General features: G+C 38.5%; 2 protein-coding genes across 2 annotated transcripts in view; both read left to right on the top strand.

The window, feature by feature from the left end:
- LOC311299729 (fibrocystin-L-like) overlaps positions 1-19,798 on the top strand; it is a gene marked incomplete at its 5' end in the record, with an annotated part of 55,899 nt that extends 36,101 nt beyond the window's left edge. The window contains 32 exons of the mRNA XM_084423525.1: positions 3,011-3,140; positions 3,506-3,747; positions 3,846-3,982; positions 4,103-5,132; positions 5,313-5,504; positions 6,008-6,159; positions 7,402-7,561; positions 7,694-7,895; positions 8,063-8,151; positions 8,253-8,407; positions 8,581-8,710; positions 8,830-8,948; positions 9,103-9,232; positions 10,203-10,376; positions 10,751-10,854; positions 10,931-11,054; positions 11,185-11,306; positions 11,563-11,653; positions 11,888-12,036; positions 12,195-12,317; positions 12,566-12,677; positions 12,784-12,900; positions 13,001-13,166; positions 13,891-14,123; positions 14,212-14,376; positions 14,509-14,666; positions 15,089-15,224; positions 15,335-15,676; positions 15,758-15,909; positions 17,406-17,552; positions 19,091-19,244; positions 19,352-19,798. Of these exons, the coding sequence (XP_084279651.1) occupies positions 3,011-3,140; positions 3,506-3,747; positions 3,846-3,982; positions 4,103-5,132; positions 5,313-5,504; positions 6,008-6,159; positions 7,402-7,561; positions 7,694-7,895; positions 8,063-8,151; positions 8,253-8,407; positions 8,581-8,710; positions 8,830-8,948; positions 9,103-9,232; positions 10,203-10,376; positions 10,751-10,854; positions 10,931-11,054; positions 11,185-11,306; positions 11,563-11,653; positions 11,888-12,036; positions 12,195-12,317; positions 12,566-12,677; positions 12,784-12,900; positions 13,001-13,166; positions 13,891-14,123; positions 14,212-14,376; positions 14,509-14,666; positions 15,089-15,224; positions 15,335-15,676; positions 15,758-15,909; positions 17,406-17,552; positions 19,091-19,244; positions 19,352-19,551 (5,837 nt within the window). The 3' untranslated portion in view covers positions 19,552-19,798. The remainder of the gene's footprint in view (positions 1-3,010; positions 3,141-3,505; positions 3,748-3,845; positions 3,983-4,102; positions 5,133-5,312; positions 5,505-6,007; positions 6,160-7,401; positions 7,562-7,693; positions 7,896-8,062; positions 8,152-8,252; positions 8,408-8,580; positions 8,711-8,829; positions 8,949-9,102; positions 9,233-10,202; positions 10,377-10,750; positions 10,855-10,930; positions 11,055-11,184; positions 11,307-11,562; positions 11,654-11,887; positions 12,037-12,194; positions 12,318-12,565; positions 12,678-12,783; positions 12,901-13,000; positions 13,167-13,890; positions 14,124-14,211; positions 14,377-14,508; positions 14,667-15,088; positions 15,225-15,334; positions 15,677-15,757; positions 15,910-17,405; positions 17,553-19,090; positions 19,245-19,351) is intronic.
- A 1,901-nt stretch (positions 19,799-21,699) lies between these two features.
- gdf6b (growth differentiation factor 6b) lies at positions 21,700-24,208 on the top strand (the record flags this gene model as incomplete). Its single annotated transcript, XM_084422475.1, has 2 exons — positions 21,700-22,057; positions 22,945-24,208. The coding sequence occupies 2 exons, from the start codon at positions 21,700-21,702 to the stop codon at positions 23,832-23,834; spliced, it is 1,248 nt and encodes a 415-aa protein (XP_084278601.1). The 3' UTR covers positions 23,835-24,208.
- Positions 24,209-24,446: the final 238 nt, after the last annotated feature.

The following is a 24,446-nucleotide window of genomic DNA, read 5'->3' on the forward strand; positions in this document are numbered from 1 at the left end:
AACACGGGGAACCGAGGAAGAACAGGAACAGAACAGGGAACATCCACAAACAATTTATCTGACAAACACAAGACGCACGAGGTGAGTATAAATAGGCACTGGAAATGCGAATCACCTGGCCACCTGACCACGCCCACACACACATGCACACACACATAAACACAGCGCAAGGAAGAGTCAATGAATTCATCAACCGTGACATAAACACATTGTACTAAGTGTCACATTTAGCTATGCCTTTAATATATCAGGGCTCAACGCTAAGGTTTTTTTCTACTGGTTTTTTTTTTTTTTGACCCATGTAACATTGTTAAAAGTACTTAAAATTATATAATATATACAGTGAGGAAAATAAGTATTTGAACACCCTGCTATTTTGCAAGTTCTCCCACTTGGAAATCATGGAGGGGTCTGAAATTGTCATCGTAGGTGCATGTCCACTGTGAGAGACATAATCAAAAAAAAAAAATCCAGAAATCACAATATATGATTTTTTAACTATTTATTTGTATGATACAGCTGCAAATAAGTATTTGAACACCTGTCTATCAGCTAGAATTCTGACCCTCAAAGACCTGTTAGTCTGCCTTTAAAATGTCCACCTCCACTCCATTTATTATCCTAAATTAGATGCACCTGTTTGAGGTCGTTAGCTGCATAAAGACACCTGTCCACCCCATACAATCAGTAAGAATCCAACTACTTACATGGCCAAGACCAAAGAGCTGTCCAAAGACACTAGAGACAAAATTGTACACCTCCACAAGGCTGGAAAGGGCTACGGGGAAATTGCCAAGCAGCTTGGTGAAAAAAGGTCCACTGTTGGAGCAATCATTAGAAAATGGAAGAAGCTAAACATGACTGTCAATCTCCCTCGGACTGGGGCTCCATGCAAGATCTCACCTCGTGGGGTCTCAATGATCCTAAGAAAGGTGAGAAATCAGCCCAGAACTACACGGGAGGAGCTGGTCAATGACCTGAAAAGAGCTGGGACCACCGTTTCCAAGGTTACTGTTGGTAATACACTAAGACGTCATGGTTTGAAATCATGCATGGCACGGAAGGTTCCCCTGCTTAAACCAGCACATGTCAAGGCCCGTCTTAAGTTTGCCAATGACCATTTGGATGATCCAAAGGAGTCATGGGAGAAAGTCATGTGGTTAGATGAGACCAAAATAGAACTTTTTGGTCATAATTCCACTAAACGTGTTTGGAGGAAAAAGAATGATGAGTACCATCCCAAGAACACCATCCCTACTGTGAAGCATGGGGGTGGTAGCATCATGCTTTGGGGGTGTTTTTCTGCACATGGGACAGGGCGACTGCACTGTATTAAGGAGAGGATGACCGGGGCCATGTATTGCGAGATTTTGGGGAACAACCTCCTTCCCTCAGTTAGAGCATTGAAGATGGGTCGAGGCTGGGTCTTCCAACATGACAATGACCCGAAGCACACAGCCAGGATAACCAAGGAGTGGCTCTGTAAGAAGCATATCAAGGTTCTGGCGTGGCCTAGCCAGTCTCCAGACCTAAACCCAATAGAGAATCTTTGGAGGGAGCTCAAACTCCGTGTTTCTCAGCGACAGCCCAGAAACCTGACTGATCTAGAGAAGATCTGTGTGGAGGAGTGGGCCAAAATCCCTCCTGCAGTGTGTGCAAACCTGGTGAAAAACTACAGGAAACGTTTGACCTCTGTAATTGCAAACAAAGGCTACTGTACCAAATATTAACATTGATTTTCTCAGGTGTTCAAATACTTATTTGCAGCTGTATCATACAAATAAATAGTTAAAAAATCATACATTGTGATTTCTGGATTTTTTTTTTTTAGATTATGTCTCTCACAGTGGACATGCACCTACGATGACAATTTCAGACCCCTCCATGATTTCTAAGTGGGAGAACTTGCAAAATAGCAGGGTGTTCAAATACTTATTTTCCACACTGTATATCAAATATTCAAATATCAGTCTTCACTGCATACATTATAAATTAAAAACCTACAAAAGTTATTCAGTCAAGAGTGATTTGTCTTTGTCTTTTGTTCTTTGATTAATATAAATGACAGACAGCAGCAGGTTTATTAGGCTCTTGTCACGTTAAGACTTGACACATATTTCTTTACGTTCATTTAACAATTTTTAACTCATTTAAGACAAGGATACTTGACAAAACAGGAATTTTGACAAAAACTCAATGCGGCGCTGGGGTACTATCTGAAGTGGCAATTGCGTTTCGGGTATTTGTTCACCGAGAGCCGTTTAACAGACAGCGCACCATTACAGATTTTTTTTTTTATATATCTCTGAAGATAAAATAAAAAATATATGTATGTTTTGTGAAGTTTTAATATGCAGAAGTGCGAACAAGATTTGAGGGCCTGTTTTCCAGTGAATGCACAAAAACAAAACAAAAAATTACTGACCCCAAACTTTTGAACGGTTGTGCAAATATTAAATAATCTGGAAAATGCATACCCATAAACATTGAACAGATGTACCTTAAACAATGTTTTTATTATTATTATTATTCCTTTTTTGTCTGTAACTTGACTAAAGTAACAGAGACCTCAGAGGTACTGGAAAATTTGCAACTAAAAGGTCACAAAGTCAGAAACACAAAATGAAGTGATCCTCACAAATATAGAGAATGACCTACACTGTAAAAAAAATTCTAACCCTCCCAAATCAAAAATTTCAAGTGACCGATAACATCTACATTTTTCAATTGGCCCAAGTGAAATTCTGTACATTATAAAATTAAATTTACAGATTTTCACTTGGGCCAATTGAAATTTACAGAATTTCACTTGGGCCAATTGAAAAATTTAGATGTTATCGGTCACTTAAAATTTTTGATTTGGGAGGGTTAGAAATTTTTTACAGTGTACATAACATACTCAGAAGGCTCATTTAATTCAGAGAGCCCATTTGGTGGGCTTCACAGAAGTAATCACTTCCCTGCAGTGAGAGGTTTTGTTCAGGGCTTAACTACAATCCTACTTCTCCAGGAATCCCTGTCCCTATGCCGTGGACTCGCCTTTCTCAGACTGCACATAACGGCTCCAACACGCTGACACTGATGAATGCCGTCACATGGAAGACTGGCGACGAAATTGTCATCGCTTCCACTGGGCATAGGTATTGATGCACCGCCCAAACCTACAGCAAAATTTCAGGTTGATTTAATTGAAGCCACTGACTTGCTACAGAAACTGAACTGCATCAGTGTAGGAACAAGGGCAAAGGAAATGAAATATGTTGCAATTGTTCTCTATAAAATGGTCCCAAATGAATTAATTTAACTTAAAAAAATGCATAAACATTTTTGCATTTTTAGGTGATATCATTCAATTTGTTTTGAGGTAAAAAAATGAAATTATTGTTTAAATTCTTCTTACTCAAATTGAATATGCTAAATGCTATAAAAATATGCAAATAATGATGCAAAAAAGTTATCAGTGTTAATGCTAATAATCAAAAATGTGTTTTGACTGAATTCACAGACACAGTCAGCGTGAGAATGAGTTGATGAGAATTGCCTCAGTTTCAGCTGACGGTAGAACCCTCACTCTGACCGAACAACTGAGATACACTCATCTGGGTGTGTCTGTCACACTGCCTGAGGGGACAGTTTTTGAAGCGAGAGCAGAGGTGGGCCTTCTTACCAGAAATATTGTTGTCCGTGGATCCAACAACATGGAGTGGAACGATCAGATTGCAGCTTGCCCTGATGGATTCAACACAGGTTTGGATGTTATTTCCTTAGCTGTGGATGGAAAGACAGACAGCTAAAAGTCATGTGATTGGTAATTTATCAAATTTTATGAATGCTTTTGCTTACAGGGGAATTTGCCACCCAGACTTGTTTCCAGGGTAGGTTTGGAGAAGAAGTAGGAAGTGACCAGTTTGGTGGCTGCATCATGTTTCACGCACCACAACCAAACCAAAATCTGGCAATTGGCAGAATTGAATATGTTGAGGTAAATGTTAATTTTGTTTAAAAAATATATATTTGTTTCAAAACTCTTGGAGACCTTTAACAATAAATATTTTCCTTGAAATTTAATCATGGCATTATGTTTGTCATTGTCTTCGTTCAGCTCTTCAATGTTGGACAGGCGTTCCGTCTGGGACGCTACCCAATCCACTGGCATCTAATGGGTGATGTTAAATTTAAGTCATACGTGCGTGGATGTGGCATTCACCAGTCCTACAATCGTGCCATCACCATCCACAACACCCACAACCTGCTGGTGGAGCGTAATGTCATCTACAATATCATGGGTGGAGCCTTCTTTATTGAGGATGGCATTGAGACCGGCAACATTCTGCAGTACAACCTGGCGATATTTGTAAAACAGAGCACCAGTTTGCTAAATGATGATGTAACTCCAGCTGCATACTGGGTCACCAACCCTAATAACACCATTAGGCACAATGCCGCAGCTGGTGGGACACATTTCGGCTTCTGGTACCGCATGCACGATCATCCCGACGGCCCTTCGTATGACGCCAACATCTGTCAGAAGAGAGTACCACTGGGAGAGTTCTTCAACAATACGGTGCATTCACAGGGCTGGTTTGGCTTGTGGATCTTCCAAGAGTTTTTCCCAATGCGTACTGGCAGCTGCAGCTCCTCTACACCAGCGCCAGCGGTCTTCCGTCGCTTCACTTCCTGGAACAACGAGAAAGGTGCTGAGTGGGTGAACGTAGGAGCGGTTCAGTTCAGCGAGTTCCTAATGGTCAATAATGAGAAGGCAGGAGTGGAGGCCAAGAGGATCATCCAGCCGTATGTCAGCGGATGGGGACTGAATGGAGGGGCGGCCGTGGTCAACAGCACTATGGTGGGTCATGTGGATGAGCTGGGGCTGGGGAGCGCCTACTGCACCACTCGTGGTGTTGTCCTGCCCCTGGATGATGGTATGAGTGTCATCAACACAAAATTTGTGAACTTCGATCGTCCATCGTGTGCTGCTGTCGGAGTGGCAGAAATAGTTGGAACCTGCATGTTCCGCTGTGGAGGCTGGAGCGCGAGGTTCAGTGGGATCCAGTTCTATCAATCGCCCAACAAGGCCTGGTTCAGATGGGAGCATGAGGTGGCGCTTGTAGATACTGATGGGTCCCTGACAGGTATAGAAACATTAGATATTACAGTATATAGATATATGATAACTTGAAAAAAAAAACTTTTATCCGTGTAACAATATCTAAATACAAAGGATATTGTTTTAGCTTTATTGGCATGGTAAAACTCAAACTTTACACTGACAAAGCATTGGTAACATTAAATGAATATATATTTTTGCAAAGGCAACGTTAGCTACAAGGTGGTACCAAGGAATAACCTGCTCGACCCGAGACACTGCTTTCCGGGAACAGAGTGGAGTGTTGGCGTCCCTGCTGCAGTGTGTGACAACACTATTAACTTCCACCGCTTGGTCGTCTTCAATCCCTCACCACGTTCACTTCAAGCTAAAGATGTGTCTCTTACCAACTCATTTGGTAGGATGAAATAATCTGGGCGATTGAGCCATGAAAAAAATGTGTAGCATCTGTTAGACATGTTTCTATATAATTCTTTCTGTACTTTTTTGGTTTTCAGAATGTTCTGGGAACTTTAGTTTATGAAAAATCTTAGGGGCAATTCACAAAGAATGCTTTTTTCAACATGAAACAGGGCAGTAGAATGAAAGAAATGTTAGGTCTAAAGACACATTAGTTTTATTAGTGCTTGAGTGCCGCATTTATAGAATGTCATGCACGATACGCTGCAAGATGCGAGCGCAATGGTCAAACACGTCTACTCTAGTGCATGTTTACATAGAAAATCACCCCCCAAATAACTTATTGATTCTAGACAAAAAATAATAATAATAGTAACTTCAGATTCCGTACACTAATAATGGGGAGCATTCTGGATTTGTTGGGTTGAAGTGAGCTGTGATGCTTAGAAAGCATCTTTTTTGGCACAACAAATCATGTCTTACTGTTATACCTCTCTTTAGGAACATGCGTGCTTCCTTTCCTTGAAAAACTTGTGACCCACACACTTGGCTGGATGGCAATGCTGCCCACCGGCCAAACCTATAACTGGTACTTTGATGGTGCTTCCCAGATCACCAGCATCTCATACAATGGAATGGTCTACGGTTTTCAGGTAAAGTGTGCACACTAAATAATTAAATATGCTTTCAAGTGAAAATTTGAAAATTGTGTTAACATATACTCACCCTTATATTGTTGCAAACCCATTTACTGTTATTTATAGTATATGTGGAACACAAAATGACAATTTCCTTTATATAATCTTTAAGCAGCTCTTTATGGAAGCTTGTTTCCGCCAATGAATAATAAATAAATAATAATAATTGCGACTTTTTATCTCACAATTCTGACTTGTTTTCTCACAATTGCTATATAACAAGTCAGAATTGTGACTTTTTTCCTCACAATTGCGAGATATGAAGTCAGAATTGTGAAAAATAAAGTCGCAATTCTGAGAAATAAAGTCGCAATTGCGAGATATAAAGTCGCAATTCTGAGAAATAAAGTCGCAATTGGGAGATATAAAGTCAGAATTGCACGATATAAAGTCGCAATTGCGTGTTCTAAAGTCAGAATTGTGAGATATAAACTATTCCGAGGTAAAAAAAAAAAAAAAAAAAAGTCTGTCTTTTTTTTCCTTAGAATTGGACTTTATATCTCACAATTGTAAGTTTATATCTCACAATTCTGAGAAAAGATGTCAGAATTGCGAGATATAAACTCGCAATTGCGTGTTATAAAGTCAGAATTGCGTGATATAAAGGCGCAATTGCGAGAAAAAAAGTCAGAATTCTGACTTTATAACACGCAATTCTGACATTATAACACGCAATTCTGACTTTATAACACGCAATTCTGACTTTATTTCACGCAATTCTGACTTTATATCTCGCAATTCTGACTTTATAACACGCAATTGCGACTTTATTTCACGCAATTCTGAGAAATAAAGTCAGAATTGCGAGATGTAAACTCGCAATTGTGAGATAAAAAGTCGCAATTATCTTTTAAAATGTTTTATTTTGTGGCGGAAACAAGCTTCCATAGCTCTTTAATAGTTATATAGTCAGAATAGTTAATAGTTATTATGCAAAACTCCATAAGGGTAAAAAAAAAGAAGAAAAAAGAAAGAAACCCAGAACGTTTATTTCGACTTACATTAGGGGTTTAACTATTTGCTGTCCAGGAGCCCTAATTATGATATAAAGGATGCTATATCTTTTCATATATAAAGACTCATTTATAGTATATGAGAAAACTTTTAGCATGACAACCCTTGGACAATAAAACTATGCTTTTAATTATGTTCCATCCAATTAAGGTTGTTATTTTGTTCTCTCTTTCTCCATTACAGCCAGAAAATTATATAATCATGAATCACAACCTGACTCAGACACCTGACCGCTTCCGCATTATAGATGACAGGAATGGTTCCTCCCAGCCCCTGAACCCCACTGCGAATGTAAATGGGGACTGGTACTTCAACGAGTCATCCAGAAGCCTCTATTACATGGGTAAAACTACTTGTCTTTTCACCTAGGACATCTATGATTTCTTTCTATTTAAAGAGGGCACATACAGTATCATGCTTAAAGCTGTTAAGTACTTTGCAAAAAAAATAAAGATTTGGAGTTTTGTGACTACAGTGTCTGGAAGAGACCGTGTGACTAGCCGGAGGAGGAGGAACAGTGTGGACCGCTCAGCTGTTGACAGATCGTTGGGCTTCAGTGTGTATCAGTGTTACTATCCCAAATGTATTGAACCTATCCCTCCAACTGATCCTGTAGTCAATCCAGCCAACACAACTGCCCACAGACCTGCCTACAGACCTGCAAACTTCATCTATGTGTATGTTAACACACACACATGCTTAGCACTTTTTTTCATATAATGATAATAATAATAATAATAATAATAATCACTCTTATATAATAAGAATACCTATTATTATTATTATTATTATTATGATATTTTGTATCGATTGACCTTGCTTTTAAAACATATGTTGGGTTTAGTTTTTGGTCAAATACATCATTCTGGGAGTCAAGCTCAGAGAATAACTTCAATGTGCCACAAGAAGGCTCTGATGTGGTCATTCCAGCTGGTAAGCATCTCTAATGTGACAAATCACAAGCAAAGACAAAGAAAAAGCTATTTATCAATATGGTATGTTATTTCATAAAAATGTCCCATTATTTCTCGAAGGCATTTGGATGGTTGTGGATGTTGTAGTCCCCTCCCTGAACAAGCTGAAAATAGTTGGAGTTCTGGAGATTCCAGACACAAACAATGGCACCTCCAACAGCAGTGTTTCTCAATATAATAACATTGTTCTGAATGCCACATACATCTCCATTCAAGTAAGCACATAACTACATTCAAATGGCATCTTACTGCTATAGACATCTTAAGATTATTGCACCAAATCAGAACCAGACTCTTCCTGTCCTGTGTGTCTCTGGTAATTTCACTTACTTCTTGTCCATACTAAAGACGCTAACTCTATCTCTACATGTTCACTTGACTCAATCAGGGTGGACGTCTGATTGCTGGGTGGCCTGATGAACCCTTCAGAGGTCAGCTGCAGATTATACTGAGAGGAAGCCATTCCACACCAGACTGGCTATTACCATCTGGACCAAACCAAGGGTCCAAAGTTCTAGGTAAATCAGCATGAATAAAAATAAAGAAATCTCATTATTGATTGTATATGCATCAGAGACGTTCCTCTCAATCGTTTGCCAACTTAAGTGTTGATTTGAGTGGAAATAATGTCTTCCAGGTGTGTTTGGATCTCTTGAACTTTATGGTATGCCACACAACGTGTATCACACTAAGCTGGCTAACACATCCCAGGCAGGAAACAGCACTCTCTCTCTACAGGAACCTGTGGACTGGAAGGTCAGAAGCTTTATAAAAATTAAAATTAAAACGGAGACCTTAAGAGAACTATTTAACCTCCTTGTGTTATTTGGTGATGCCATTTAGATTTCATGCATTTGTGCTCTGAACCATTATACTCTATGTTTGAATAAAACACTTTTATTTCCTCCAGGTTGGGGAGAAGATCCTGCTGTCCACCACCAGCTATGACCCTTGGCAGACAGAAATCCGCACCATAACTGCTATCTCAGATTATGGCCGCACACTTACTCTGGACCAGCCTTTATCATTCACACACATCGGTTAGTCCCCTAGATTATAGATAATGCCATTATAACAAAAATAGGCATTATGCCGTATCAATAAAAATAGGTACACAAATATATAATTTTTAATATTTATGTGTGATATTTTATTAACGTTAGTGTGTGTGTGTGTGTGTGTGTGTGTGTGTGTGTGTGTATGTATGTGTATGTATATATATGTATATAAGCAGCAATTCATACATTTTTACATATAGAAATACATAAAGTAACATTATAAATGCCTTTACTTCCACTTTTGATTAATTTAATTCATGCTTTCTGAATAAATGTTTTAATTTATTTTTAAATAATTACAATTAATTAAATTAATACAGGTTTGTACAAGGTGCTTAAAGTGCTTGAAGTACTTGAATTTTACTTTTTAAAATGTAAGTCCTGGAAAACCATTGAAAACAGCCATATTTATGAAAAGGTACTTGTAAAGTGCTTGAATTATTGAAAGACAATATATGTGAAATTAGTGTTTAATTGTATCGATAAAACAATATTTTCCCATCTGCAGCCCATCTGATATAGATATAGATATAGATATAGATATAGAGCTGTTTCGCATGGCTCTAAATGATAGTGATATTGCTCATATCCAAGTATATGATACAGCTTTCATTCTTCAGGTCAATCATATATTCATGAGGGAATAAAACAGTTTGAATAAGGAAAGCGATGTCTTTGTCATAGTATCCTTTCAATTGTTAAAATAACCACAGTCATTGCATGTGCTGCACATTTTTGTACCATTTTGTTTTATTAGTTTATTTTTATTTATCTATTTACCTTTTTTAAAATTTGAAATATAATAAAGGTATTGTTTGATAAGTGACAATCTCTGATTGTTGTCTTTGAAAATCAAAAAAAGTAGTGCTTGAAAAGTCCTTGAACGTCCTGGAATTTAATTTTACAGTATCTGTACGAACCCTGTTAATATTAAATGTCTTTGGTCATATAGGGGAGAGCTACAGTGTGCCAGGTACTTCAGGAAGTTATCAGCTTGCAGGCAATGTGGCTTTACTGACCAGGAACATCAAGATCATTGGTCAGGAGTCCCCAGAAATGTACACACAGTCTTATGGGGCCAGAGTGCTGGTGGGAACCTTCTTCAGTGAAGGGATCAATTGCAGAGGTATAATCTTTATAAAATACTCACATTGGGCCTCATTCATGAAACACAATTCAGAAGAATGACATGAAAAACCAGTTACATATATTGATGCATTCAATTAAATGAGACATTTGATTTTATGTACATTCATGTAAAAAATGTATATATATGTTTAGTCATGGTTATGGTTTAATTACCTGGAAGATGAGAGAAAGCAGAAAAATAGTAATGTTTTGTAGTTTTATTAAAAAATAATAATCTTGCAAGCAGTCATATTCAAAGAACTTCATGTCAAAATTATATTTCAAAATGATAACATCACTTGCTAATCAGACCTTTTCAGCACAATGCAAGTAATGAAAACTCATTAAAGTTGTTGATAACTTGCCTCACAGGAAAAGCCCAGATCAGAAATGTTCAGTTCTACCACACCGGGCAGGAAGGATGGAACGACCTGTCAGACCCACGTTACTCTCTGGTGTTTTATAACCTGGGAGGGGTGAGAGAAAGTCCTGACACAGTACATGATTATCACACATATTCCTTTCAACTACTTACTGTCACAATGTTTTTAGGTGTTTGGTGAGTCTTACGTCCAGGGATGTGCTTTCCACGATGGCTTTGCTCCTGCTATTGGTGTTTTCGGAACTGACGGACTGAGTATTGATGACAACGTGATCCATCACACCGTTGGAGAAGGTGAAGATTCATTGGCAGCTTCATTGTTAGCACAAAAGGAAAATACTTTTAAACAAAATGTAATCACTATGGAGTTGGGTAATATGATTTAGCACTTTTCTATTCTGCAATTATTATTCAAATCTCCAAGGAATCAGAGTCTGGGGTGACAGTAATGCCATCAGGAGGAACTTGGTTACCCTGACACTGTGGCCTGGATCGTACAACGGCAGAGCGGAGGAATTTAACTTTGAATGGAATGCAGCCATTGAGGTAACCCTTAAAGAAACGTACTGTGATCGGATGCTAGTACCATGGTACTGTTCTATAAAATGGTTGAGAATTATTACCATATTCATTTTCATTTTTTTCCATTTTGATGGCACTCCAAGGTACAAGAATGGTTTGTTACATGTTCAAAAAACATAGTATTACCACGGTACATGTAAAAAAAATCCATTGTATTACTGACTGATAGAAGCTGATTAGTACCAGATAAAGAACTGACATATTAGTGTTCATGTTGTAGGTGAGTGAGGCGACCAATGCAATTCTTCAAGGGAATATTGTTGCTGGCTATGAACGAGTTGGATTCAGAATTGATGGTGAACCATGCCCAGGTATAGAAGCCAATAATTATTTTCAAAAATAAAACCACAACACAAGAAAAAATGTAAATTAAAAAAATTAAATGATACAAGTGAATTTAGGCATCACAATACAGTACAGTAAGAAAAAAATATACTGAATTTTGCTAAAGATTACAATTGTCTATGCTATCAAATTTTCTTTTTTCTAAAGATTATTCAACTTTATTACTAATTTATTAATGTATTCCAACAATATGTCAAAAGGATCTCCAAATTCAGTGCCTCAGTGGAGTCAGAATGAGGCACATGGCGGTCTGTACGGACTCTACATGAATAAAGATGGACTTGCTGGTTGCTCTCAAATCCAGGGCTTCACTGTCTGGAGGAGCTTTGATTTTGGCATTTATTTTCAAGTATGATAAATGATCTGCAAACTTCCTACTATAATAATAACCTACAGTAACTGCAAAGCAAAGTGTTTTATTGGTCAGATAAATTGTTCATTTCTAGTCACTACAAATGCACTGTACTGGTCTGGTGAGCATTAATGTTTTCCTCTCCTCACTTCCAGGTATCGATGAACGTGTTAGTTTCTAACGTGAGCCTTATTGATAATGGAATGAGTATCATGCCTCTCATCTACAGTCCTCCCTCGCTCAGCCACACATACTCTAACAAAATAGTCCGTGTACAGGTGAGGATGCACTATATGTCTTTTCGGTCAAAACTAAAGGCCAATTTACATTGCACCGACAGATGGCAACAGACACTTTGTAGGGTCAGTGTGTTACCTGTGAAGTGTCTGTGAAGTTACATACTGTAATCTGGTGACTGTCAGCATTGGTCGCTATCTCTAAGTAAAGTGTTAATTGGCCTTAAAAGAAAAAAGGATTCTCATCCTGTTCATTTTTTTATAATTTTCTTTAAAAATCATCTCTACAGGGTGCCCTGATTGTGGGCAGCAGCCCTAACTTCAACTGTTTTGACAGTCTGTCCACAACTATGACCTACGCTAAGCTCAGCAAAAGCCACAGGGCCCCTCGCCCCCCCAATGGTACAATACAGATTAAAGATTAATCTATGCACTACTGAATAATTTTATTTAATGTAATTGATCCATTTTCCGTACTTATTCTAAGCTCATTTTCTGTGTGCAACAGGTGGAAGGTCTGGAATTTCCTGGCCAACATTTGAATCTAACCACAATAATGCACCACAAAAGCCTCACGCTGGACTGATGAGCTACAATGCCATAGCTGGTCTAATGACTGTCTCTGGTGAGTCACATTCCTTCGAAATGTGTACGACTCTTCAGTTTAAAACCTTCATTATACAACAAAAAAAGCATCTATTTACACTATCTGTTTCTATTTCCAGACACAACTTTTGTTGGGTTCAAGAATGTGTGCTCAACAGAGACAAATTACATGTTCATGACTAACCCGGGAAATGAGGATCTGCAACATCCAATCAGTGTTGAGAGGATAGCCAAGATAAACAGCACAGAGGATGCTCTGGCATACATTCATCGGCCTGATCTGGGGTAAACCAAAAGCTTTTAGTCAATGTCAATTCACAAAGTTAACACTGTTAATTAGGTAGGTGTGAGACTAGCCAACTAAATGGTATTAAACATTAAAGATCTGGAACGGAAAACAAAATCATTTATTTTTAACTCAGACCTTGCATGCATTCATTTTCTATATAAATATCCTAACAAATAGAAAACCTTTAAATAATGTATAGTTGTAGGTACACATCAAACTTTTTTCCAATTTTGTGTACATGTCAATATTGCTTACGTTGATTAAGTGAATACTTAAGTTTAATGTTCAATGATAATGTAAGGCAAGCATATATATTTACAGTATATATATATATATATATATATATATATATATATTTATGTACATATATATGTATGTATATGTGGTTTTATGTTTTTTGGATACAATCTGGGTAAGTACCTGGTTATTTATTTCAACCTTCACACACTGCTCTTACTGACAGAATGTGAAATCAGTGAAGATTGGCCACCAGGCTGCGCATAAATAGGCGTGAAACCTTAAACACTATATTTAAAAATTTCTATTTAAATGTAAATGTTCATCAGTTTTGGTACATCCATACTGTTAATAAAGTATTAGCCCTGAAAAAAAAAAAATATATTATTAGGAAGACAACACTGAAAATGTATGACTGAGAGAACACCAATGTCGGGATGACCAAAAAGTGACTGATTGATTTTTTCCACTCTTATATCTCAGCAAGGTGAACCCATCAGACTGTGTGGACATGGACTGTGATGCTAAGAAGAAGACGATGTTGAAGGATCTGGATGGCAGTTTCCTGGGTGCAGTAGGAGCAGTGGTGCCCCAGTCCGAGTACGAGTGGAACGGGGATCGCCGACACGGACTGGGCGATTACCGCATCCCCAAAGTCATGCTCACCTCTCTCAACGGCAGCCGGATACCTATGAATCAAATCGCTCCTTACAAAGGTACAGTACATTTACAGTGATCTAAGAGAGAGAACTTAAAATGATGGAGCTGCTTTTAACGTATGACGTGGCTGTTTTACCTGTGCAGGAGTGATCAGAGACACCTGTACGTACATGAACACCTGGCAGAGCTACAAGTGCTTTGGGCTCAACTATAGGATGCTGGTCATCGAAAGTTTGGACGCAGACACAGAGACCAGGCGTCTTTCACCTGTAGCCATCCTAGGGGACAAATATGTGGATTTGGTGAATGGTATGACTCTTACCTCCCCCTGTAACACCTACTATTTTATGCATAATATCATTTAGGATTTTATAAAAGCAGAAAAGGTTTAAGGTTTGTGTATTATTTGATCTTAATCTTACTGTGAATATCTTGTTTCAGGCCCACAAGACCACGGCTGGTGCGCCGGCTACACGTGTCAGAAGCGAGTATCTCTCTTCCACGCCATTGTGGCCACTAATAAATCCTTTGACATCTTTTTCACCAGCACAACACCACAGAAGCTGAGACTTATGTTACTGAATGCTGGACCTACAGAGGTTAGTAAGATGGATTATACTGACAATAGACTATACTGACCTGTAAGCATCTACAGGTGATACAAAATTTAGAGCAATAAAAGGCATATTAGGAAAAACAATTCTTTAATCGGCATTATGTTATTAATTATGTAAAAGTACATTATTTTATTTCCATTTTGTCTTCTAATTTATTTTACGATTTTTTCAAATAACTTTGTTTTTTCTGAATTGTGCAAGAACTTTGTGTATCTTTTAAATATTAAAAATAAATTAACTGATGAATCAATATCAATCAATTACAAAACATGATCCAGAAAAGTTGAGCTAGTTGGAAATGAATCCTTAAATAAATAAATAACTACATTATGGCCAAAATATATCCAACATGTTGATATTATTTCATTAGAACCTTAACTACAGTAATATTCTGTTGTTCTCAGGCTGTCAGGGTTGCTGTATTTTACTCAAACCCTCAGCGGCTGGATGTGTACGTTAACAATATTTTGGTTGGTCCAACAAATGCTGAGTGGAATGCTGGCAAAACTGACTACACTCTGCGTGAGCCAACTTATACAGGTAGAGTACAGCACAATAATGCAAGTTAATACAGCTCCCTCTGCAGGCCAGAAGACCATTTTTCAACCTAAACAACAATTCTTACTTTGATTCCTCTCTGTGCTTCTCAGGGCAATACGTTCCCAGTTTCAACTCCAGTCACGGCTCCAACTTCTTTGACCAGGACTACAAAATGCTGAACATACTTCTTCGTGGCTCAGAGCCGGTCCAAATCCGCACCTCTCCGGTTTTGTTCCTGGCCTTCAACCTCCCAGCCATGACTGAGGCGGAGTTCTTCGGGGACAAACTGATAAGAAATCTGGCTTTACTTCTGAAAATACCGGCGAACAAGATTCGAATCACCAACATCATCCGTGAGGGTACTAATGCTAGAAGGAGGCGTTCGGCAGGACTGACGGTGCAGGTGGAGATCAGGGAGCCCCCTGTTCAGACATCCACCAACAGCACCACTGGTGAGAGCAAGAATAAAATAAATGACAAATGCAACATTTAGATCACAATACAATGTTATAAAATGTATAAACCATCTGCAGAAGACCAACAGTTTGCGGACCTGAAGAACATTGCTGACGATCTGGGCCGCGCTGCTGTCTCAGGCAATCTGAGTCAGTCCATCGGCTTCAATGTGTCATCCCTGGGCATCATCTCTCCTCCACCCTCTTCCAGTGACCCCACCTGGAACGATGTAAGATGCTAATCAGATCACATGACCAAACTCACTAACATTTTTAAATTTTATGATGATGTCAAGCAGCATCTGGGAATTTTAAGTGAAACATATACGACAAAGTTGATATTTAAATCAATATCCTGAGTTCACTACAAATTAAAGCAAAAATCTGGGTTACTGTGAGGCACTTACAATGGCAGTGAATGGAAGCCCAGAGACTTTGGTGTACACTGTTTTTAAAAGCTTTGATTTAATGTGTGATATGAATAAACCTGGACCTGGAAACAGTATTAGATACGTCATGACTTAAAGGTAGGGAAGGCAATTTCAGAGAGGCTAGCAATTAGCAAGCTAGGTTTGAAAGCATGAAATCCCACCCTCCCTTCAGAGCATCTCCAAAGCCACACCATACCCTATCTATAACTATCACAAGACATGGACAGTATGACTGCTAACATGATTTTAGTGTGAAAAAAAGATCACTGACTAACCTTATCTAACTAATCTAACTCAGTCACCATGATGACAACACCAAAACTCTTAAAACTACTGGGAGTAATGATGCTTTAAACAGCTTTACAACTCAAATAATACACAAGAATACATAATGCAACAGAATAATTAATATGTGTTTTTATAAAAATTAAAAGCTTCACATTTCTGCTTTTAAATTCTTCCATTGTAAGTTTCTCACCTTAAAGGTGCATTGCGCAAGTCTCTGAGTTTTTGCAGAACTATGCCCCCTTCTGGCGACACGCGAAACTGCAACCAGAGTTGTGCACGCGGTTACGTGGAGTTTGCGTTGGGGTTTGGGATGAACTAGAAGCCGGTCTCTTTGAATCCATCTTCTACTTTTGCAAAAGTCGCTTGAGTTGTCTTCGCTGATGCGGATAACGGCGGCAAATACACAAACCTGCCAGACATAGCCAGGTGAGCGTGGACGCGCATGACGTCACGCCCAGTCGATTCCGTCCTGAATCCCTCTTATTTATTTTACTGTACAGGATTATAGAGGCAATCGCAGTGATCATAGAAGGGCTCATTCAGCCCATCAGGCAATTGTTTAAGCATGTATGGGTTCGAAAAACGGGTATTTTTAACATGAAAAGTTGCTTAATGCACCTTTAATCTCAATTTTTGCTTTTCAGGAAAAATGAGGGATGAAACACTTTCACAAATGCTGTTCATTGAGCTTAACTTCTGCTGACCCCCGAATATCCCTTTGAATTTTTATCAGAATAAGATCCGATAACAGATGCTGTACAGCAGGGGTGTTCGAACCTGCTCCTGGAGGGCCACTGTCCTGCAGATTTTAGCTCCAACCTCAATAAAACACACCTGAACCAGCTTATCGATGTCTTACTAGAAACTTCCAGCAGGTGTTTTGAGGCAAGTTGGACCTAAACTCTGCAGGACAGTGGACATTCAGGACCGAGTTTGGACACCCCTGCAGTACAGTAAAGCACACAACATGCTTTTCCTTATTTGAACTGTAACGGTCTCTCTCTCAGGTGGCCACTCAGGAGGTGACCCGTGAAGACCAGCAGGTGGAGACGGTCAAGACGGTATCATCCCTGATGGTGTTGGTCCAGCCAGTGGCCGGATCGTCACCCGGACCCCTCAGCGTGCAGCCCAGCATCATGGCTCTGGACGCAGCGGTGAGATTTCATTAAGAATATCAGATGCAAGTTTTCAGGGGCCGGTGACACCAGCTGTGCGTAAGAAGCACAGTTTTGATGTAAAGTGGTATAAAGTTACAACTTATGCCTTTATTCTAGAGGTGGACAGTAACAAAGTACATTTACTTGAGTACTTAAGTACATTTTTTGAGTATCTGTACTTTACTTTAACTTTTTACTTTAACTTCACTACATTTGAAAGACAAATATCGTACTTTTTACTCCACTACATTTCTGTCAAGGTCCTTGAGTAGAAAGTAATAATGTCAGTCAGGGGATGATTGTTTTTTGTTTTTTTTCATCTCTAAATCGTGATTGGTTTTTTGTAGGTGACAGACATTCAGACAGCCTATCAGTGATCACTCTTGTAGGGTCACATGTCGTGGAGTTCAGCGATTTTACATCATGTTCTTTGATCACTAATCAACTGGTGGCAAAAATGTACGAAGACAGATCCTCGGCGCAGTGCGCGCATAAGTGGCAAATAGGTCTTTCTGTTTGTTAAAGCAGTTTTGCTATTGGGCAGTTATACAGCTATGGTTGTGGAGCTGGGTTTTAAACCAGGTTGGATTTTTATAGAAACACTTGATTCAAATGTGCATAGATGACACATAGATGTGTACTTCTTTTGTTGGGGTGGTAGGATGAGCAAAAAAAGATGGTCTTTTTTGTCAGTACAGTTTAATTTCTATAGGTTTTATCACATTTTAAAAGCTCTTAAATTCCACAGATACTACTAACTGATAGGTGTAGGTTGCTTCAGAGGAATAAAGTACTGTAAGTAATGCACACAACAATGCAACAATAATAAAACACTGCATTGACATTTACTTTTGATACTTAAGTACTTTTAAAAACGAGTACTTCTCGTACTTTTACTTAAGTAAAAATCGGTCTTTACAACTTTTACTTGTAACGGAGTAACGTTTGACAAGTAGTATCTGTACTTTCACTCAAGTAAAAGGAAGTTGTGTACTTGGTCCAACTCTGCTTCATTCTGTCTGTGTTAAACTGACTCGTGTCATTTGTTCAGAGATTGCAGTGCTCGTAAATGTAGTGAAAATATTATTAGACCTTTTAAATGCTCTTTCTCTTGATTTGTTCATGATCATTGTTAGTAGTCTCTAATAAGTTGTTTTGTGCGTTTGTTGTCAAAGGGTTATATGTTTAAAATGCATCAAGTGCCCCCAACTAAGTTGTTTTTCTTCCTCCACTCATATTTTAATATTCATTTGTCTGTATAATGAGTGTGTTGTAGGTCTGTATTTTATTAGTTGTTGTCTGCCCTCTTCCCACCCTCTACACTCCCACTTTTCCACAGCTTTATACACCCATTTCTTGAGTCTTTTTTTAGATGTTAGGTGTGAACGACCAGTCCTAAAACAAGGGGGTTTTATGACCCTTTAATTAAGAACTTATGAATGACTGGTGTAACCCTACCTAGGTGATTGATTACTATGAAACCACACCTGGTGTCGAATAAGCAGAGCATCTTTTTTGTGTGTGTCTGTTTCCAGGGTGAGTGTGTGTCCGTGGGTGTGACGACTCTAACCATCTCAGCTGTGCTCAAAGATGCTAACGGGAATCCAACAGAGGGGCTTTACGGAAACACCACCATCCCGTTCAGTGGCTGCTGGGCTAATTACACTGACTTAGCCATCTTCACAAGTGGTGGGTCGTCTCTATTAGCCTATATGATTTAGATTTTTTGGGGGGGCCAATGTCACTTGTTATTTTAAGCATTTATGATAATTTCTCTCTCTGTACCTCTTCTAAAGGTGATAAATTGAAGTTGGCCTTTACTCTAAATGAATGGAAAGCTGAGTCCAGATCTTTTACGCTCAGATCACCTACAACCCCTTCTTCTGTAGTCGTCACTGTGGGCAATGGTTTTGGCTCCAGTCCAGCTATCTCGTCACCATCTGTGTATCTGCTCATGTTGTTGAGTGGTTTACTCCTCCTGCTCAGGGGACCCTAGAACCAATGAAGAAGTGCAATACATATAATATATATAACCGTCTTCAAATGATTTGCCTTTGTCTATATACTTCTGTTGTTTTCCCATATGATCATGAGCTACAACTGTTATTCTAAATCTGTACAATAACAACTGTTACTTTTACCTAAAGTTTTTCTTTTTCTTTATTTAAATCTATTCCCATTACTTTGGAATATGACACATTTATATGCTTTCTTATATACTCAATAAATTCAAGTTCTAGCATACTTATGTTGTCTTTTTTCTGCATTAAATTCTTGAACATATAGACGCCAAACATTTCCATTAAAATCAAAGTTGTGAAACGAATGTTGGGCGGGACTTGATTTTGTCCATCAGGAAACAATTGGATCGTTATGGTTTGTTATTACTGTGATCTCATGTGAGTGACAGTTTGTCTAGCCCTCAGTCCAGTTAAAGCAACACTAAGGAACATTTTTTACCTTAAAATAATGTTTCCAAAATCGTATCAGTGGTTCATCAAGTCGTAACAGGGTGCAAGGCACTTCTGGACTCGCTTTGCAGCCCTATATCTGCTATAACCACACCATGCGGGTCGCGTTTCTGTAGTTCGAATGAGACATAAGAAAACGACAAATTTGACTTGCTTTACGTCAAGCGTTACAATAGTCATTATTTCGCTTTCCTTCGTTTCTGATGTTGCAATACATCAAACTTTCATGAAATCATGCAACATACTCTACCTTGTCAGTTAGACATCGTTCATTCCAAAGCCAGTGCTAGATAAACAGCGAGTGTGCGTGCGATAGTGATGCGCGGGTTGATCCAAAATGAGCGGGTGCCTGCGGAAATTATTTACGACAGTGGTAATGGACAATTCCGCTTCCAACCTGTAGGGCGACCGAAGAGGAAAAGTTCCTTAGTGTTGCTTTAACACGTCATCAGATTAGAGAAGAAATGTCGCTGCAAGAGGTAGGGGAAGTCATTTTGATTAAAGATTATGTTTTAGTCTATCATTTAGAATTGTCAAAGATTCCATGGTGACTTTAAGTATCTACAAATAAAGTCTGAAAGTATAAATACATACATCAAAGGAAAATTCTGTCCTTAAAGGTAGGGTAAGCAATTTCAGAATTCGGCACAACACCGGTACGCACTTCTATATTTTAATCTGTAGCATAGGCTACCCTTACTTTTTCTTGCTCACTGGCACTTCTCACATGTTGCTGGTACTCTGACCGCCCACACCAAAACAAATCAGGCTACTATAGAATCAGGCTAAATATATACATTGGCGTTCTGAGCTTATATTAGCGGTACGATCCTGCACCAACATAAATTAGAATGCTTTTTCATGAACAGCTTTACTAGAATTTATCACGTTCTATTGTATTTATTGTGGTAATTTTTGACTAACTTCTTGTAGAATTTGTAATAGCCTAATCTGTTAAGGGAGTTTTCCCCATATAAAGATTTATATTACAACTGCATGTTGTTACCTTAATTATATCCTTATTGTAACAAATTCTATAGTTAAACAATTACAAGAACTATGTTACTTTTTCATAAGGCCAAGTTAGAATCAAGAGCTTTATGGACCTTGAATTATTGTCTGAATTGAAGAAAAAAAAAAAAAAAAAAAAAACACGTTTCACCACTAGAGGGAGGTAAAGTCCACGGTGCTCAATCCTCACACTGACACCTGCAGAACTGAGGGGGAAAAAACACAATCTGTCAATCACAATCACGATTTTTCTTTTTTTTTCTTTCTTTCTTTCTTTTTTTCTTTTCTTTCTTTCTCATAGTCTACTCAGCAGTTAGATCCATATTTATGTTATGCGATACTGTAGCCTACTTTGGCTCTGATTATAAAACCTTCAATCAATAAAAGAAAACGTTCCTACTAGACATGTTTTACTGTTTAAATCACGCATGTCAAATTATAGGGACATGAAGGAGGACAGTACTATCTTAAAGCTGGGTAGTAAAGAGTAGAAGTCTTGTTTGAATTGAGTTGGAGTTAATAATGTCATGACGGTAGGCTACTTAAGGAGGCTGTTCTTCAGAGGGAGCTGCTCTCAGTCTGCGCTCCTCCACACACACACATGTGATGTGTTCCTGTTTTTCCCCAAGCAGGTCCTTCTTTTTTTCTTGTGCATTTACAAGATGTGTGCTTGTGGGGTGTCTGGGATATTTTTGACTTTTACTTTTCTTTTGCATTTTCTGTGTGTCCACTCAATGAATCCTGTGTTTCCAAACGCATCCAAAGGGATGAAAGTGTCCAGGTCTGCGTCTGCTGATGGACACAGAAGAGCCAAACACGGCAAAAGTATATTGTCAGCATCACTGTTATCTGGAGCCATACAGTCACAACGGGGGATCAAGGATGCGATTGAACCTCATGATTACATGATCTCCATCTACAAGACCTTTTCCGCGGCTGAAAAACTGGGACTGAACGCGAGTTTTTTCCGCTCGTCAAAAGCCGCAAACACTATAACGAGTTTTGTGGACGAGGGCCAAGGTTAGTTGTTTGATTTGTTTTTAATCTGATCTCTAACTTTAGGTTTCATAAATGGCCTTTTTCCAAATTTGTTTTCCCCTTTTCAATGAGTGTGTCAGAATGATTACAGCACAGGTGCGTTTAAGATAAAAAACACCCAGAAGAAATGCAGTTATTTTGCTATTAGATTTTGGCGATTAAAGTGGCCCTCCTGAATGTAAAAAACACTGAAAATTAGTAATTGTACTAATATATGTTTGTTTAATAGGTCTAGTTTGATTACTTTGTTTTTAAAATATGCTAGAAATTTCTTTACAGAATAAAAACATTCGTTTTACATCAAAAGTTTTCATACTAACAGACCAGTAGGAAAGAAAGAAGCATTAGACATTAACTAGACATTAATTTGTCTTTATTTATTAAGTGTAAAAATAGCTACAGCAGCCTATATAGGCTATACAATTTATACTTTATTATTATGCAAATGTATTGTTTTACACGTAGATTACAATAAGGTGACAGTTACACTGTACTTGCTCAAATATTAATTAACTTATTTAAATGTACTTACTGTAGAGTTATGGTTAGGGTTTGGTTTGGTTTAAGCTTAGTAACTTGTAATATTGCATAATTTACTATTATTACTATAGCAAATACATGTAGTAATGTCTACTTCACCTTAAAATAAAGTGTTACCCTACTTTAGAATAATAAATAATAATTTAAAAAGTAACTTAATTTTGAATCTAACTTTTACAAATTATATCAAAGAAAGAAATTTCTGCATAATTGGTTGAAAATGGGTTCCTCATCTGCATCCACACTTTTTCCTCTTTATGCCTCTCTAACTGACATTGTAAATAAATGTACAGCCACTGTCACTAAATATGTGTGCTCTTTTATTCCAGATGACCTTTTGAACTCCCCACTGTGGAGACAGAAATACTTATTCGATGTATCGACCCTTTCTGAAAACGTGGAGCTCTTGGGTGCCGAACTGAGGATATACACAAAGATCTCCGGGACGTTCCGAGCATCAGAGACGGGCCCAGTGGAGATACAACTGCTCTCCTGTCAGTCACACACAGTGCTTGACTCCAAAACCTTGGATCTGGAGGATGCACATAAACCAAAATGGGAGGTTTTCGACGTATGGGAGACTTTTAAGAAACGTCAGCACCACTCTCACGGGACCCGCTTCTGTTTGGAGCTCAAGGCGACGCTAGATAATCCTGAGAGGGAAATCGACTTGCAATATCTTGGATTTCACAGACATGGCCGCCCGCAACTAAAGAAAGCCATACTGGTTGTTTTCACAAGGTCAAAAAAGAGACAAAGCATTTTCTATGAAAAGAGGGAGAAGATTAAACTGTGGGGTCTGGATAGTCCCGGGAAGGAAAAAGGACCTCACTTGAAATCCCGACGGAGCAGACGGACAACTCTACCCAGCCGCCATGGCAAGAGGCACGGCAAAAAGTCCAAATCTAGGTGCAGCAAAAAGCACTTGCAGGTGAATTTCAGGGAGTTGGGTTGGGACGACTGGATCATTGCTCCATTAGACTATGAGGCGTATCACTGTGAGGGCATGTGTGACTTCCCCCTCCGCTCTCACCTGGAGCCAACCAATCACGCCATCATACAAACTCTAATGAACTCCATGAACCCCAGCAACATGCCGCCCAGCTGTTGTGTCCCTTCCAAACTCAGTCCCATCAGCATCCTGTACATCGACGCTGGAAATAACGTCGTATACAAGCAATATGAAGATATGGTGGTGGAGTCCTGCGGCTGCAGGTGATGGTGCTGTTCAAACTTATGAGGGATTGTAAATAAACCAGACTGCTGTGTGAATAAGTGCCTGACTTGCTTCAACACTACTGGAAGCCTTAGCTGAAATTACATTACTGTAGTCACAGCTTTTGGCTAACGCTTATCTGGAATTATGACTTTGGACTGGAATACAAGCACAAAAAGAGGAAGAACAAAAACAAATCTTCCACATTTTACTGGTTATTCTGCTACATTACTCCTAGTTCCACTTTACTGGGCATTTTATATTTTAAATTGTTTGTGTGTACAAGACAACTTCATTACTGCTTTACATAGCTGTATTTTGTTGATATGTAATTAAATGTTTTTTGTTTTTTTTTATTGTACAGGTACTAATTTTAATTTAAGTTATTATTCTCTTTAAGTGCTATCATTTATTCACACATCTAATAAGCTATTTTAGTTATTGTATCTGTCTACCTCATTGTGCAAATTATGTTACCATGTATATGTCTTCCTTTGAGGGATTAACATCATAAAAGGGTCTGTAAATATTTCATAAAAGGTGTGAACCACATTATTCCTCCAATAAAATATCAAGAAATGAGATATATTTCTTAAATATTTCTTCTTGAATAAT

Source organism: Rutilus rutilus (assembly GCF_951802725.1).
Source record: "Rutilus rutilus genome assembly, chromosome: 11".
NCBI classification, from domain to species: Eukaryota; Metazoa; Chordata; class Actinopteri; order Cypriniformes; family Leuciscidae; genus Rutilus; species Rutilus rutilus.